At 39.7% G+C, this 14,888-nt stretch overlaps 1 protein-coding gene across 1 annotated transcript; it reads right to left on the bottom strand.

Annotated features, from left to right (window-relative positions):
* Positions 1–919: 919 nt before the first annotated feature.
* LOC149287944 (eukaryotic translation initiation factor 2D-like) lies at positions 920–14,227 on the bottom strand. The gene is made up of 13 exons (XM_089492342.1): positions 14,172–14,227; positions 11,270–11,460; positions 9,043–9,126; positions 7,740–7,830; positions 6,974–7,081; positions 5,677–5,722; positions 4,391–4,494; positions 3,529–3,687; positions 3,169–3,258; positions 2,348–2,443; positions 1,950–2,070; positions 1,479–1,653; positions 920–990 (listed from the first exon to the last, which is right to left on the bottom strand). The coding sequence occupies exons 1-13, from the start codon at positions 14,225–14,227 to the stop codon at positions 920–922; spliced, it is 1,392 nt and encodes a 463-aa protein (XP_089348468.1).
* Positions 14,228–14,888: the final 661 nt, after the last annotated feature.

Genomic DNA, 14,888 nt, shown 5'->3' with positions numbered 1-14,888 from the left:
AAAATAAATTAAAATGGTGTGTTCCATCAAGGAAAGTACCATCTTATTACAATTTCCACAGCATGGTTCAGGTTCTGATCTGTGGATGGCTCTACCTTCTGAAGCTAGAAAAAACTAATGATATTTTAATATATGTCTATTTACATTTTCTGCTTAGCCTTATAAAATAAGGTTGCAATCATTAAAAACCGTAGAGCTCAACATAAGCCACAGACCTAGTTGTCTAGACACAAACGCCATAGCTAGGAGTGCATCTCAATAATTATTTCTTGAACCCAAGTACGGTTCCTGTTAAAGGTGGTGTTCCACTTAGATAAAACATCACTCTAGCATGTTAAGCAAACAAACCTTAGATCAGGCATTTTATTATTTTCTCTCAAGGTTTGTCACATAAAAAACCTGCAGAAACCGTTATGCTTCCGGCTTTTGTGTGTCATGACAAGCATTCCCTCGTGAAAATAATGAATTAGGCACATTTTTACATAATTAAATATTTCTTTCTGGAAGGGATTTGGACTTTTAACAGTACTAGGAATGATGTTTACATTGCTGCATTTAAAAAATGTAATTATAAATTCGGCAGAGGAGGTGGAACAGCACCTTTAAATGGATTTATCTTGGGAAAATGTCGGTCTAGTAAACCCTTGTTTCTCCTGATTCAAGTTTAATTACATGTAGCACGAAAAGTGGTCATAATAGTCAATTTCAATATGTTTTGCCAGTAAACATAACAACAAGAACGCAGTCATCAATCTACTGTTTTAAATGCTTAATGAATTGTATCAATAAGAACCTTCTTGGGTCACAGAAACTACTAAAACCTAAGGGTAAGTGATGTTTGATTCACAAAAGGCTGTGCTGGGCTGAATTAACCCACTTCAAGCACTGGATAACTGGTAAAAGAATTTTTGGTTTTATGTCACTTCTTCTTGCCAGGTTTGGTTGCCAAGTCGAGGCCGGTCACGTACTTCCGTGGGATCTTAAATTCTTCTGCAAACACATAGCAAACGGATGATGACATACATATATATATATATTACACACACACACACACACACACACACATTATAAATAATCGTATGTCTAAATTGGACATAAAACAAACTTATAGTTTGAACATTGACTTCAGGAAAGTCAAGGGGCCGCATTTTCTATTCCACTTCCGGTTGTAAAATTATTTCCTTTACGGGCCTTTCTTATTACAAGATGCTAGGTTGAAATCCATTGCTTCTCCATCCTGCATTATAGTCAGACATAGGCCAGGCCCTGGGTGTCTCTGCTCTAGGAACCCACAACCCTAGGGGGTGCCTAAAGTTTGTTTGCTGCCAATATATTATATGGGTACACGTACTGTTGGAACAGGGGGTAACTGGAATAAGATATATCATACTGGATGCCTATTATGTGAAAAAAACACTGACTTTTTGTCACACCAACTGCCTCTTTCATTGCTGATGTCACACAACGCCTGCACTCACCTATGAGAAGCTTGCCGACATGAGACACTTGGCTACCCTGGATTTGCACTTGCAGCCTGTCCTTTGACCCTGGAAGAAGGGAGCAAGTGGCACTGGCCTGGACTCGCTGCTGCAGAATGTTGGCAACTGAAGAAGGGTCAATTTCATACAGCTCCAGATTCTTTAATATTGTGACCTGTATGGGGTGGGAGACATTGCAAATGTGAAATCATTTTGCTAACAAACACACAATAAGTGGTAAGAGTATAAATAGCCATGCTTGCCTCAAGTGCACAACCAGCATTGACTACAGAGGGCATCTGTGCTCCAAAAGGAGTATATTTCACAACAATATTTCACATCATTGTAATTTGTTCTTATAGGTTAATCATAAGAAGAGTGTACGTAGCAGGTAGAAAAAAGATGGCATTGGCAAAGGCTATTATTATTGCTCCTTATGTTGTGGTATGAGATATATCTGGTGAAACTAACCTTTTTGTTTGACCCCCTCTGTGCCACACTGATGTCAATGGGTTCAATGTTTCCCTTCCGAACAATAGGAGAGCGCCCAGGGAAGGTGATCTGTTGTGAATGTTGCATCCTCTCTAAGCACCTTTAGTCAGAAGGGGTTAAAAAAAGGATCATAGAAATGTAGATATAATCAGGTCTGCATGGCAACTGCTTAGCACAATGAAAAAGGCCAAGTCGTTTTATAATTATAACAAATGTAATTCAAAAGGTTGCAACCCTCTAGGATTTCTCTAATTAATACATAATCAAGGAATAGAAAACAAATTGTGTTTAATTACAATGAGTAGCACCCTTCAAAGGCATCTGAAGCAAAATATATTAAAGGAAGCAGAATTCAGCTAGCTCGCTATGCACTCTACCTTGTGAGAAGGTCATCCCATTTGAGAAATGAAATGTCATTATACTCAGATTTGTCCAGAAGGCAGTCACACAGCACAGGGTTAATCTTAACAAAACTGAAGGAAAATAAAAAACAAATTTACTATGGGTATCGGGTACAGCAATTACACAACATAGTAATTGACGCTAACATTTTTTTCAGATGCCGTTTTGATTCTGAGTCAATGTACTGAAATTCTGCCGACAGTCGACTACCTTTCTTTGAAAAAGTACATTCAAGCCATCCTTCAGTGCTCTCTCTTAATAGCATCTCTATTTCTGTGTGCAAGTATACAAGGTTATATTGTAACAAGGTTATACTACAAGGTTATATTACTTTTCAATTTTTCAAATACATCTACACCTCTTTAAAGACATGATTAAACATCATTCATCCAACACACTGTATGATTACTTCATACATTCAGGGGCACAGACTCTCGTACACATACAAATAATCAATCATACACAGTCCCCTGTAGAACTTCATCTCTGTTTCTCTTGTCCTTACAATTCCCCCCTTTTACTTTATGCTTACTCCCACACGGTTTCCTTGCCTTTGGATGAGCCAACAGGTGGATATGAACAAGAGTGAGAGCCAAAATACGGTAATTTGCGACTCGGAGAACCAAGGTATGACATCAGGCCTGTGATGAAGCTATATTGCAGACCTCACTGTCCCTCACATAACTGTGTGAGACGGTCAAGGGAGACCCCGAAAGAAAACGTTTCCTGTCCTTTTTTTCTTTATTTTGTAGCTTCAAGTCTTAGGTCTAGAGGCGACACGGAAAACATCACTTACTTCTTATTATCAGGGTCCACCAGCTCATTGGTTTTGACATATGTAATGATTATGCTTCTGACATCACTCTGCGTGAGGAGGTCTCCCTTTCTGTGAAGTATATTATAAGAAAATATATTCATTAACATAGGCTTTAAACTTCCAAGTGAGTTGGCTGCTGCAACCTATCCAATTTTTCCTGAGTTTGCACTTGCTGATGACGAAGAGGACTTACAATTAGAAGAGGACTACTGAGATCAGCTAGTTAGCGCTCAAATAACCAGCATTCATGTTATAATTTATTTCTCACAATAGATTATACTGAAAGGTATTCTACTTCGAGTTAGAACAAGGGTCCAGATTACAAAATATGCTTCTCACCTGTGCCCTGTATCCTGAAACAGAGGCATCATCTTTGCAGAGATTCCATACAAGGAAGTAATTTCAGGAGGCTGATATTGTTTCTCCCCAGCCTCAACCATACCTTCCGTTGCGATCTGAGCTTCTGGAGCAGAAGCTGGTGGAACAAATGCTCGGATGCTGCCAAAAACAACAATTTAGGAGTACAAAATGATTTTAATAACCCTTTATGCTATTTAATTATACAAATCAATGGATTTTCACTGGCATTAGGTGCTAGTGTAGGTAAAGCAAAAAACAACCTGACAAAAATTTGCACTGCGTTGGGCACTATGGGGGGGGGGGGGGTGAAAGTAGGACTGTGACAGATAATGACGGTAATGCACACCAGAAAAGTATGAAAGGTTAGTAAAATTTTCCTATGTTTCTCTTATTCCGTGTATGATACGCTCATGGTATCTTCATAAATTACCATGTTTGATGTAACAGGAAGAAAAGATGTCCACCTGCTCATTTTATATTGTATTGATTCACAAGATTCTCTAACTGTTTTAACATGACTGCATCCTCTCAGGTGAGATGTCACTCATACAATCCCTAAGATCAATAAAATATATAATCAAATAGCTAAATCAAAAGTGGCAACCAAATCCTGAAGTGTTTAATAGGTAATCCAACGGTGACACAGGAAGTGAACCCTTGTGTTTTCAGTTCCTGTATCTTGAAAAGGGACAGAACAACTTTCATTCTTTACAGTACTATACTGTTGAAATGTAGCTGAATGTTTATCATCACCATGCCTTTTGTCTACCATTTCCACATTCATAGAATTCAATGACTGAACACCACAATTACGTCCCATTAAATTCCTTTTAGCGCTTACTCTGGATGTTTCCAGTCTACTTCCACAATGCTCTCCACACCTTTACTGAGTTCCTTCACTTGTAGGATCTTGCGCTGCTGCATTGTCAGCAAGAATTTTGAAAGCTAGAAGAGGACAGTTCATTTTAGTGAGGTTTACACATACAAGTTGTGGATTTATTTATATATACACATCTTTGGTGTGTTCTAATGGGCGCACCGTCCCAGTCCTGAAAAGCTAATGAGGTCTTTCCCCTTTACCTGCACTGCTTATTAATGCTGTTCCACCCTAGCATGGAGAAAATACTAGAGAGGTCTGCGCAGTTATGTTTGAACTGGAAAGGGCATTTGCCAAAGTTGGAAGCATACAAAATACATCTAAAATGTCTATATACAGTATGTTGTAGCATTAAACATTCTGGAACTGGCAACATTGTAGGTAAGGCCCTTTCCTGATCTAACAGGACTGTGTCCCTGTGCAGAAAGAAAGATCCATAAAGTCCTTGTTTGATGGGTTAGTTGTGGAGGCACTCAAGTGGCCTGCACATAGCCCTGACCTGATCCCCTTTTGGAATGTAAACCGGGCCTTCTCATTCAACATCAGTGCCCAACCTCACATTAGTTAAACATGTACACAGTCCAAAATCTTGTGGAAAGTCTTCTTCCAGGAGAGTGGAGGTTGTTATAGAGCAAAGTGGGGGCAACTCCATATTAATGCCCATACTTTTGGAACGGGATGTCCAACAGGCTCATATACATATGATGGTCAGGTGTCCAGATACTTTTGTGAGTTTATATACACTGTGAGGGGAGCTGTTTTTCTATGGCTCATGCAGCCGTTCTTTCTGCTTGCTTTACTGGTTTCTTGGCGCATGGTCATAGTGTGACGGGCATAGTATTTGTATAGTGTCTACAAGCAGCGCTTGCTGGATCCTGGACCACTGTCCATTCAAATAAGCACGGGAAGTCACTGCCCTGTCCGGGGAGTAATAAAAAGACCTGTTGTGCAGCTATTAATTCACAGCTCTTTTGGCTTTGATGCAATAAACCTTTCCTGTTCTTTAAAGAGTGTGTTTTGCGGTTACATTATTTATTATTACATTATAAATACTCACACCGTTTTAATTGAAAGTATAGTTCAGTTTTAGAAGGTTACATATTAAAAAATACTTTCATGTGCATTCTTCTATGGAAGTGATGTTTAACTTCACACAATTTAAAAAAGAAAAACATCTACTGTCTCTACACACATCTATTAAAAGAACACTCTTGCTTTCTTACAGCTCAAGAAAATTGAGGATAGCTTACCTTTTTATAACTGGATTTCTTAATGTCGACTTGCTGTCCTTCGGGGCTAAAGTAATTGAACATAATAAATTATTCATTCACAATTCATTGTAATAGATTTTTGTGCTGTCGTATAGGAATATCCAAATTACCAAAATATATGCACATGGATACTTCAAGCAAGCAGTCTGTGTTATATATTTTTGTTAAGCACAGAGGCATTTTTAGCCTTGCTTTTCCATTTAGGTTACCCAGAAACCTCGCAAAATGTTAGGACTCACCAGCAGGAGAACAGATAATTCCGGAGAAAGGTGCTTGTGAGAAGAGGAAGATCTGATTTCTTCACCTTGTATTTTAAAGCGTGAAAGAAGCACTGGTTCAGCAAATTGTCCATGGCCTCTGTAGTATAAACAGAGGGAGCTCTTAATGAGTTAAAAGCCTAGGTCTGAAGGAGTCTAGCAAGGTGGCAAAAAAATTTCTTGAACTATATTTACATAGACACATTATATGTAGCTAAGTATACATAAGCAATGGTTTTATTGTAGGTAGATAGACCTGACAGACACATAATCTCCAGCCATGTGGGGAATCCTAGTTGCTGTTAATAAAAGCAATCACAAAGGCTTAGATTAGCAGGTAGGATGATATATTTGAAATAACTGACTTGAAAACGCACAATACATTTTCCAGCCCGTGTAGGTTTGTCCTATAAGGGCCGAGCTTGCTTTAATAAGTCCCACCTTAGTGAATGAATGCCAAATATTTGGTATTCCCCTACAATCTTCCAACCCTTGTGCTGTTCATTGCATTCTTCCCTGAGAGGAAATCAGGGAAACCTGTAGGTCACTGAAGTTCCCAAATAAGGCTGAATTTTAGCAAAATTAAGTTTGTTTAAGCCTTTTTTGACACTTTTTACTTTTGGCTCAGATGCATTTGAAACGGTCTTTCTAAATTCTCTGAAGAACAAACCTTGTGGTGATAGCTGAATTGGTGCCGATTCCTGCAAGTCTTGTTCATCTTCTATCTCCTCAGGGGTCATCTGAGGAACATCAGTCTCTTCCTCCCTCAAGTTAAGATTCTCTAAAACTGTTTCTGGAACCTGGGTTTCAGACAAGGACCCCTGGGGAGTGTCATGGTTCTGCTCATCTTTCGTTAGAGCAAGAGGTGTCTCCAATGGACCAATTGTCGGAATATTAGACTTGTCACCAAACGCCCTGTTACGATGACATTTGTGCGTTAAAGGATTTAATATACACACACACAGTCGGAACCTCAAAGGAGCCACAAAAGTCTGACGACAACAATTGGTGCCGCTCACCATAGCTGATCTCTGTAAGTGTGCAGTACGTTGATTCCTTTGCCTTTCATTCCTGATGCTAGCATTTCCTTTGTAGACATTGTAGCAATACCCACTGCAACTGGTGCCCTTAACATAAAAAAACATTAATACACTATTTCTGCCAGCTATATTTAGTATAGGCATTAGTAAAAATATCTGGCATGAAAAATGCATACAAAATTAATCTGTTCCTGGCACTCATGCCAGTGTAATCTTATAACCTATGTTTTTCTTCTAAAATCAGCTATACCATCCCTAACAAGGGTTTTTGGTAGATAACACACACACATATATATATATCTATATATATATATAGAGATATATTTATAGATAGATAGATAGATAGATAGATAGATAAACATGATTGGCACTACCTAATCTTCATAATGAACAATGTCATCAGCAAAATTACATATATGTCAAGGACGCAGCAGATGTCCCCAACGGTGCAGAGTGGTATACCAGGTGACCCGGTTACCTTTTTTACATCACTGCATTGTTTTTTTTTTGTTTTTTTTTCAGTAGCAAGAAATGTATCATCCAGGTGGAGGGCAGTTGCTTTATTTTTACTTTGCACGTTTACTTTAGCAGGTATTCTTCGTCCCTTGATTTTGAAACTACAGGCCTCCTATCCCTCTGAAATTTGAACCACTTTTTTTTTTCTATTAAAAAGTGAAGTGAGGGAGAAATAAGGTTTTGGTAACTGACGTGTGATTCACTATTAATAAATTGTAAAATGAACTACCTGTTTCCCACTACTGTAATTGAACACAGAGTGCCCTGTTGTACCTCAGGCAGACCAGAAGAGGGCACAACAACTCCGGGGAGCATCAGATCTGAAAAAGACAAAATGTCGCACGGCAGGAAATGACTGGGTTTCTATTCTTAAGGAATATTCTCCTCCCATAGAAGTGTAAGAAAGTGTGATAACATGATTGTTCATCACTTGTTTAATACTCCATTATAGGAGTACTCCCTTTTAAATGCCAACATGCAACTTTTGTGCCAGGCGCTCTTTTGTAAACAAATCAGTATATTTGAGAAAGAGATGCAAGCCCCACCTTATGTCATATTAAATGGACAAGTAGATACGTCACATAATGCCAGCCAGTTGTTGAGCCAATACCATTTTTCACTGACTGGTATTATCCATCTGAATCACCAAAACAATCAACTGCATCGTCAAGCACATTTACAGGGGTACGGAAACGTTAAAGAGATTGAGCACTGTTTATTGCTATATTTTGAGAAACTAATAAACCAATTAAAAATAAAAATGGTTCAAAGAAGGAAGCCCTAGCTTCCAAAATAAATCAGCGCTAGCGATAGCTGTTGATATACTCAATAACCAATAATTAAAAAAAAACATATTGCCGGCACTGCTAGTAAGAAAGCATCTAAGAAAATATGATAAGCTTTACCTCTACACTTAAGTCTCCCTACACAGAAGTATTACACTCTGGTTTGTAAGTGAACCTACGGTGTTAGTATCTTCAAACACCAGTTGACTTAAGATGCAATGGCTGCTTACGGTTTGTATTAGTTATTGTTTCCATAGAGAAACATTTTATTAGTCAGTACTTACCAAAGACCATCATACAGTATCTAGAGTTCAAAGGTGACCTCTCTTAAATGTTTAATTATTGCATTATGATGTAAGTCTACATATATTTTGATCTGGGTATAATAGGTATGAATACATTAAAGAAGGAGGTCCCTGTCCCATAGAGCTTAAAGAGTAGATAGAGTCTTTAGTGCACCTCCTCCTCTTGTTATACTGTAAAAAGTAAAATGTTAAGTACACATGTTTGTGCTTATTAAATAAAAACATACATATGTTACGAAAGGCCAAGCCCTTCAAATAGCTGACTTTCAAGAAATCTCCTCTTCGATATTCTATTTGCAGTACAAGAATATAAATGAAATAACCTTGAGACTTGATTTGAGTCGTCTGGAAGTCTTGTTTTTTTAATGGTTAGTTTATAATCGGATTCATGGTGGTTTCTTTTTCGCCTACTGAGCCTAAGGGCTGCAAGGTGTGTTCTTACCTGCTCCTCCAATCAACTTTTCCAGAACAGGCAGCCAGGTGGTGAATGCTGGGAGAAGATCTGGATACCGCCATAAAGTGTATACTGTGTGGACCGTAAGAGGTTGTTACAGACACATTTCTATATAACATAAACCTTAAATACCATTAACCAAGACAGCAGTTGGACAATCACATTAAAGCTTCCAACAAGACTTCTGCATTTTCACCAACTACCATGCTTTTGCTTCACAACTGCCTTTCCCATTTACAGCATGTAGATATCTATACAGATGCACAGTGCGTCAAGAAATATAATAACTATGTACTGGAAAGTCTGCACAGAACATCACGGAAACATGCAAATGCTCTGTAGCATTGAGAAGTACAATGTAGTTACGAGCTTGCTTTTTTGTCTGATTCCTTCCTGTTTATAATGACAGAGTTTATGGTATAATTAAATTAGCAGACATATTTAAATAAACATTCAGGATGTTTAAGATACATACAGTTGCGTGAAAAAGAAAGAACCTCTTTAAATGTGGTTTTACATATCAGGACATAACAATTACCGTATTGGCTCGGATATAGGCCGCCCCCGTATCTATGCCACCCCCTAAAAGCACCAAAAAAACATGCTCCCACTCTGTCTGCCCCCCCCGAGATATGCTGCCACTGTCCTCCTCCCCCCGAGATATGCTGCCACCCCCCCTGAGATATGCTGCCACCGTCCCCCCCCCGAGATATGCTGCCACCGCCCCCCCCGAGATATGCTGCCACTGTCCCCCCCCCCGAGATATGCTGCCACTGTCCTCTCCCCCGAGATATGCTGCCACTGTCCTCTCCCCCCCGGACTTACCAGAGCAGACTCCCGGGTGTCTTGCGGGGCCGGCGGGGGACATCTACGCAATACGCGTATACAACAACAACGGCACCGGAAGTTGTATACGCATATTGCGTAGATGTACCCCGCCGGCCCCGCAAGACACCCGGGAGTCTGCTCTGGTAAGTCTTGGGGGCAGAGGTAAAACACATCGTGCGGACGGTCAGACTTAAAGTGGGGGAAAAAAGTGCGGCCTATATTCAAGAAAATACAGTATTTGTTACTCAGCAGGTCTAAAAATTAGGTAAATACAACCTCAAATAAACAACACATGACATATTACACCGTGTCATGATTTATTTAACAAAAATAAAGCCAAAAAAAGCTTCTCCATGTGTGAAAAAACAAAGTACAACCTTACTTCTTCCATAGAAATTAAAACGCTAAGATGATTAATTAGCAGACAGGCGCTGCTAATCAAATGCTCTTGATTAATTGGCTTTTATAGAGGTGGTAACACTTCCTAACGATCAAAGTTTTAGCAGTTAGCTGGTCTGGAGCATTTAGGTGTGTGTTAACACAATGCCAAGGAGGAAATATATCAGCATTGATAGTAATTGTTGCTGCCCATCAATCTGGGAAAGGGTTATAATTGTCAAACAATTTAAAGTCCACCATTCTACGGTGAGAAAGATTATTCGAAAGTGCAAACGTTCAAGACAGTTGCCAATCTTCCCAGGAGTGGACGTCGCAGCAAATTCACCCCAAGATCACACCACACAATGCCTTAAGAAATTGCCAAAAATCCAAAAGTTATACCTCAGACTCTACAGGCCTCAGTTAGCATGTTAAATGTTAAAGTTAGTACAATTAGAAAAAGACTGGACAAGTATGATTCTACAACAGAATGGCTGAAAAAGAAAATAATCAAGGTGTTGCAATGACACAGTCAATGTCCAGACCTCAATCCGATTGAAATGCTGTGGCGGGCGATCTTAAGAGTGCTGTGCATAAACAAATGCCCTTCTGAGGTTGTATTTATCAGATTTTTAGACCTGCAGCAACAGATGAATGTTAAGTCCTGATATGCAAAACCATAGAATTAAAAGAGGGTGTACATTCTTTTCCTCTTGACTGTACATAGGAACGTATACCAGGAACCACATTTTTTATTTACACATATAGCTTCACAAATCATCCAGTAATTAAGCAGGAAGGTCTGCTATATGTAATATGTTCTGTAATATGCTAAACTGTGTAGATTTGCAACACACTGCAGGCCCACACAAACAACCAGATACGCATTTTTTCACTGTGAGAATTGCAAACAAAAGTACAGTAAAACTGCCAAAGTTACTGTCATCTCTAGCTTATTTACTAATAGGTATAGATTTAGTTGGTGTTATTAGGAATGCACTTATCTGACCTGATGGATACAGGTTCTTCTCCAGCTCAAACATGATGGGGTTGCGGTTGTGGACATATACGGTTATAGCATCACCTTTGTGAGCATAGACTTTGACAATATTTAGCTCTTCTTTGGGAGGCATCAGCTCAGCAAGGTTTTGAGGAGTAAGCGTAGGAAAGGCTGAGCTGGCATCGCTGCGTAGCTTCCGCCTGTATAAAATATACAATATTTCAGCATTTTTTGTCTTTTATTAGTTACAGCACGGTGCTTCCATAATGTAGTGTAATATATTCTATTGGTTCTAGCTGAAAACCTCTTAAAATGTTATTAAACACAAAAATGCTTTGCTTGATTTATAACATTCATGAATAAGACCATACTGTGATCTTACATAGTTTGCCAGAGAAGGCAAGATTGCTGCCATAGGTGCTTGGGAATAATGGCCAATTCCGGCATCTTTGACGCCCTAACACCGGGGGGCAGGGTGGAGGACTAATTGCTTCCTGTGCAAGATATTAGTCTAGAAAAAAACCCCATGTGCCATGAAGCTATCGCCACCTGCTGGACACACGAACTAGCTGTATATAGCAACCATAATTAGGTTTGTGTGTCCAGTGGTCTACAAAAAGCCAGTTTTCACATCTGATGTGCCATCTGGAGCTCAACAGGGTCAAGTAAATCGACATCACGTGACCATGCTGTAGTAGCACAGCAGCTGCTAGTTCCTGTCTGTTGTGGCTGGCTCCTACAAGAAATGAGTAAAGCTTTGCATTAGTCACTCCTCGAGCTTTGAAACCTTGTTTTTGGGAAGGAAAAAAAAACAAAAAAACAAGTTTTAAAGCCAGCGTGTGATTCAGTACAATTGTTAGCCAACCTGAGATCTGTTCACAGAGTTTATACAAGTCAAGTAGATGAAACGTCAATGTTTGATATGTCACTACATGTCATGGATACATCAGTATTAGCTAATGTGTGCGTTTCACACTTCATCCATTGTTTGATTTAGGAGTGACCTGACACTGAGGCACACTGAGCGATTTGCTTTAGGCAGCAACAGCAGGTGCAATTATCATTTTTACTTTTTTGTACCTGTGTCACTTTCCTGTTGGAATCATGTTTTCTAATGCAGTGTTGCAATACTCTAGTGACTTCAGTAATTGTCATAGATATCCATATGAATTAACAGAGTGCCGGTCAGGCAGAAGGAACAGTCATGGTCACAGAATAGGGTAGGTCACATTACAAAAGTTACCGGAGCGCTCAGTGGTGTACTTTGGCTAAACGTTGCCCTTATCTAGGCAGCCACCATTCTCTCTGCTGAGCATTGGGGTGGGATGCTGACCTCCACGAAAGCCCCTTCATGCTCGTGATTGTCAGCTTAAAGCTTCCAAAAATAGCATGGAGCGCAGACAGCTGAAGTAGTGTTGTGCTGCATTTCCTAGCCAATCAGCTAGCACAATGTATGGGTGAAAAAATAGCCCTGACAAAGCCACATCTAGTCATTTTTCAATAAGCCAAGCCTCATCTATGTGAACAGGATGGAAATCTGGTTGAGTTCCGGTGTGATCACCGGTAAGGGGCTTAGCAGCCGTGAATTAACACTCTGCAGGCAGAGGTTGAGGCAACTCCTGTTTGTAAATGACCAAAGGGACGGTATCTCCCATGTAGCCTTGCCAATGAAGAATGTATATCAAAGAACTTGGTAAGCACTGCTATATGCATTGTTTAACCTGTATGGGGGGGGGGGATTTACGTTTGGATTGCACCACCCCCTAACTGGTCTGGCTTTTGGCTCCACTTTCGGCTGCTTGAAGCATGCTTTCTGCCAATGTGGATGTAGGGCAGGGGCGTTCAACCTGCGGCTCTCCAGCTGCTGCAGGACTACATCTCCCATAATGCTCTTTCAGCTAAGGGGCTGGCTGAGGAGGATGGGAGATGTAGTCCTGCAGCAGCTGGAGGGACGCAGGTTTAATGCCCCTGATGTAGGGTCTCGTTCGATCCCCCTGGAACTATCATGTGAGCCAGTGCTGGAGCTTTCTGGAGGCGAATGTGTTGTGCGTGCGCAGTGGCAAGCAGGACATGTGTTCAGCCGAACATATCTCCTGAAAGCCAAGGGAATGGGAGAGCACGGAATTATGTGGAACCCCACCATGCATTTGCAAAAAGGGAAAAAAAAAAAACCAAAAACGATAGCTTAAAGGGGACACTCACATTAAAGTGCATATGATGGCGGGAGTGTCACGCCAATGAAGTTTGGAACGTCATTTTTTATCCTCTTAATCTTTATACAAAATAAAAACATCTGCATAGTGAGTAAACAGAAGCAGTACGCAACATGCACATCATTTGATTAAAAAAAAAAATACCGAATTTTTAAAGCGAGAGATAGGCAGTTCAATACCCGGTCATATGCATATTGCAGTTGAGCATTACCTTTAATTCAACTTTTATTTTTACATGCCAATGCACTTGATGACAACCATAAGCTGCTGGCAAGCGCTGGGACTCCTTTGCTTTATCAGTCCTCTGCAGTTTTATAAAGAAATGCCAATTCCAATAATTATAGACTCATAACATTGTTAGTAACAGAAAATAAAACAACCCCCATGTATACTCAGTAGCGTTTCTTTAAAGTCACAAAAATATGGATAGAATATGAGATCCCACCACAAGAAAATACAAATCGTTTACACAATAGCAGAAAAAAAGATATAGGTGTGTGTGTGTGTAAATATACATACATTATATATATCTGTGTGTGTAATGTTAAATATCTCCTCTACGGTTCCTTTGAAATTCTCTTGTACTGTAACTAGGATCCTATAATAACAAATATAAGCAGGCACAGTAAATCAAATAGATGACCCATGATCATCAGGAAATCTGTTTATATACTGATGCCGAGTATCGTTTTCATCACCTGTCCGAGCCTTTGATGACAGTGTTGGATTTGACTCTGAAGACCTTGGCAAACATGGCTGAAACCAGCGCTAAGGATGCGGCAGCGATCTACAAAAGAGAAAGGAGACCGGTATCGGCACACAGCACGAATCACTCCCTGGAGGCCGCCATGTTTTTTGTCCGTTCTCCAATAGCGTCCCCCTGGAAGCAAAAGCACATTCGGCTGATGCCGGCGTGTTGAGCTGCATACGCTCTCCTGTGTATTTTCAACTGCTGTAATATAAAATAATAACAATAATAAAAAGAATAGTATCTGAAAATGATTAATATACTAGAGCTTATCTCACACTGAATGGATTTCACATACAGACAGTTCCTCTTAGAACTTTTAAAGGGGGGAACTATTAAAGGCTGTGATGCTGTGGATGAGGACTCGTGTACGTTCACATAAATAAAAGCTACTTATATAGTATATTTTATAAGGTTAAATCAGTGTAGAAGTTTCACTTTCCTTCCTGGGTAAATCTTATCTTCATTCACTGAACAGGAAGTGAAAAAAATTGAACTTTGCTGTTTGACCTGCAGAGTAAATCAACAGAATTTGCTGAAAGGGACAGTGCTGTGTGTCACGTCAATCAAAATATCATTGCTAAACTGGCCATTTTAAAAAAAATGAAATACACAGGTTTTTTTAATGTTTTATGTCTACGGATGCAACAACAAGCAGGCCTGGACT

Source organism: Sceloporus occidentalis, unplaced genomic scaffold (genome assembly GCF_023333645.1).
Source record: "Sceloporus occidentalis isolate IW3139 unplaced genomic scaffold, rSceOcc1.0.p SCAF_55, whole genome shotgun sequence".
NCBI classification, from domain to species: domain Eukaryota; kingdom Metazoa; phylum Chordata; class Lepidosauria; order Squamata; family Phrynosomatidae; genus Sceloporus; species Sceloporus occidentalis.
This window is presented reverse-complemented; position numbering and strand designations above follow the sequence as displayed.

Excerpts from the sequence above, each read along its gene's own strand:
- LOC149287944 (XM_089492342.1), bottom strand. The coding sequence starts at position 14,227 with ATGTTTGCCAAGGTCTTCAGAGTCAAATCCAACACTGTCATCAAAGGC. Across the intron at positions 4,495-5,676 it reads AGAAATCCAGTTATAAAAAG|CTTTCAAAATTCTTGCTGAC; the intron begins GTAAGCTATCCT and ends GTCCTCTTCTAG. Across the intron at positions 3,259-3,528 it reads TTTCAGGATACAGGGCACAG|AAAGGGAGACCTCCTCACGC; the intron begins GTGAGAAGCATA and ends TATACTTCACAG.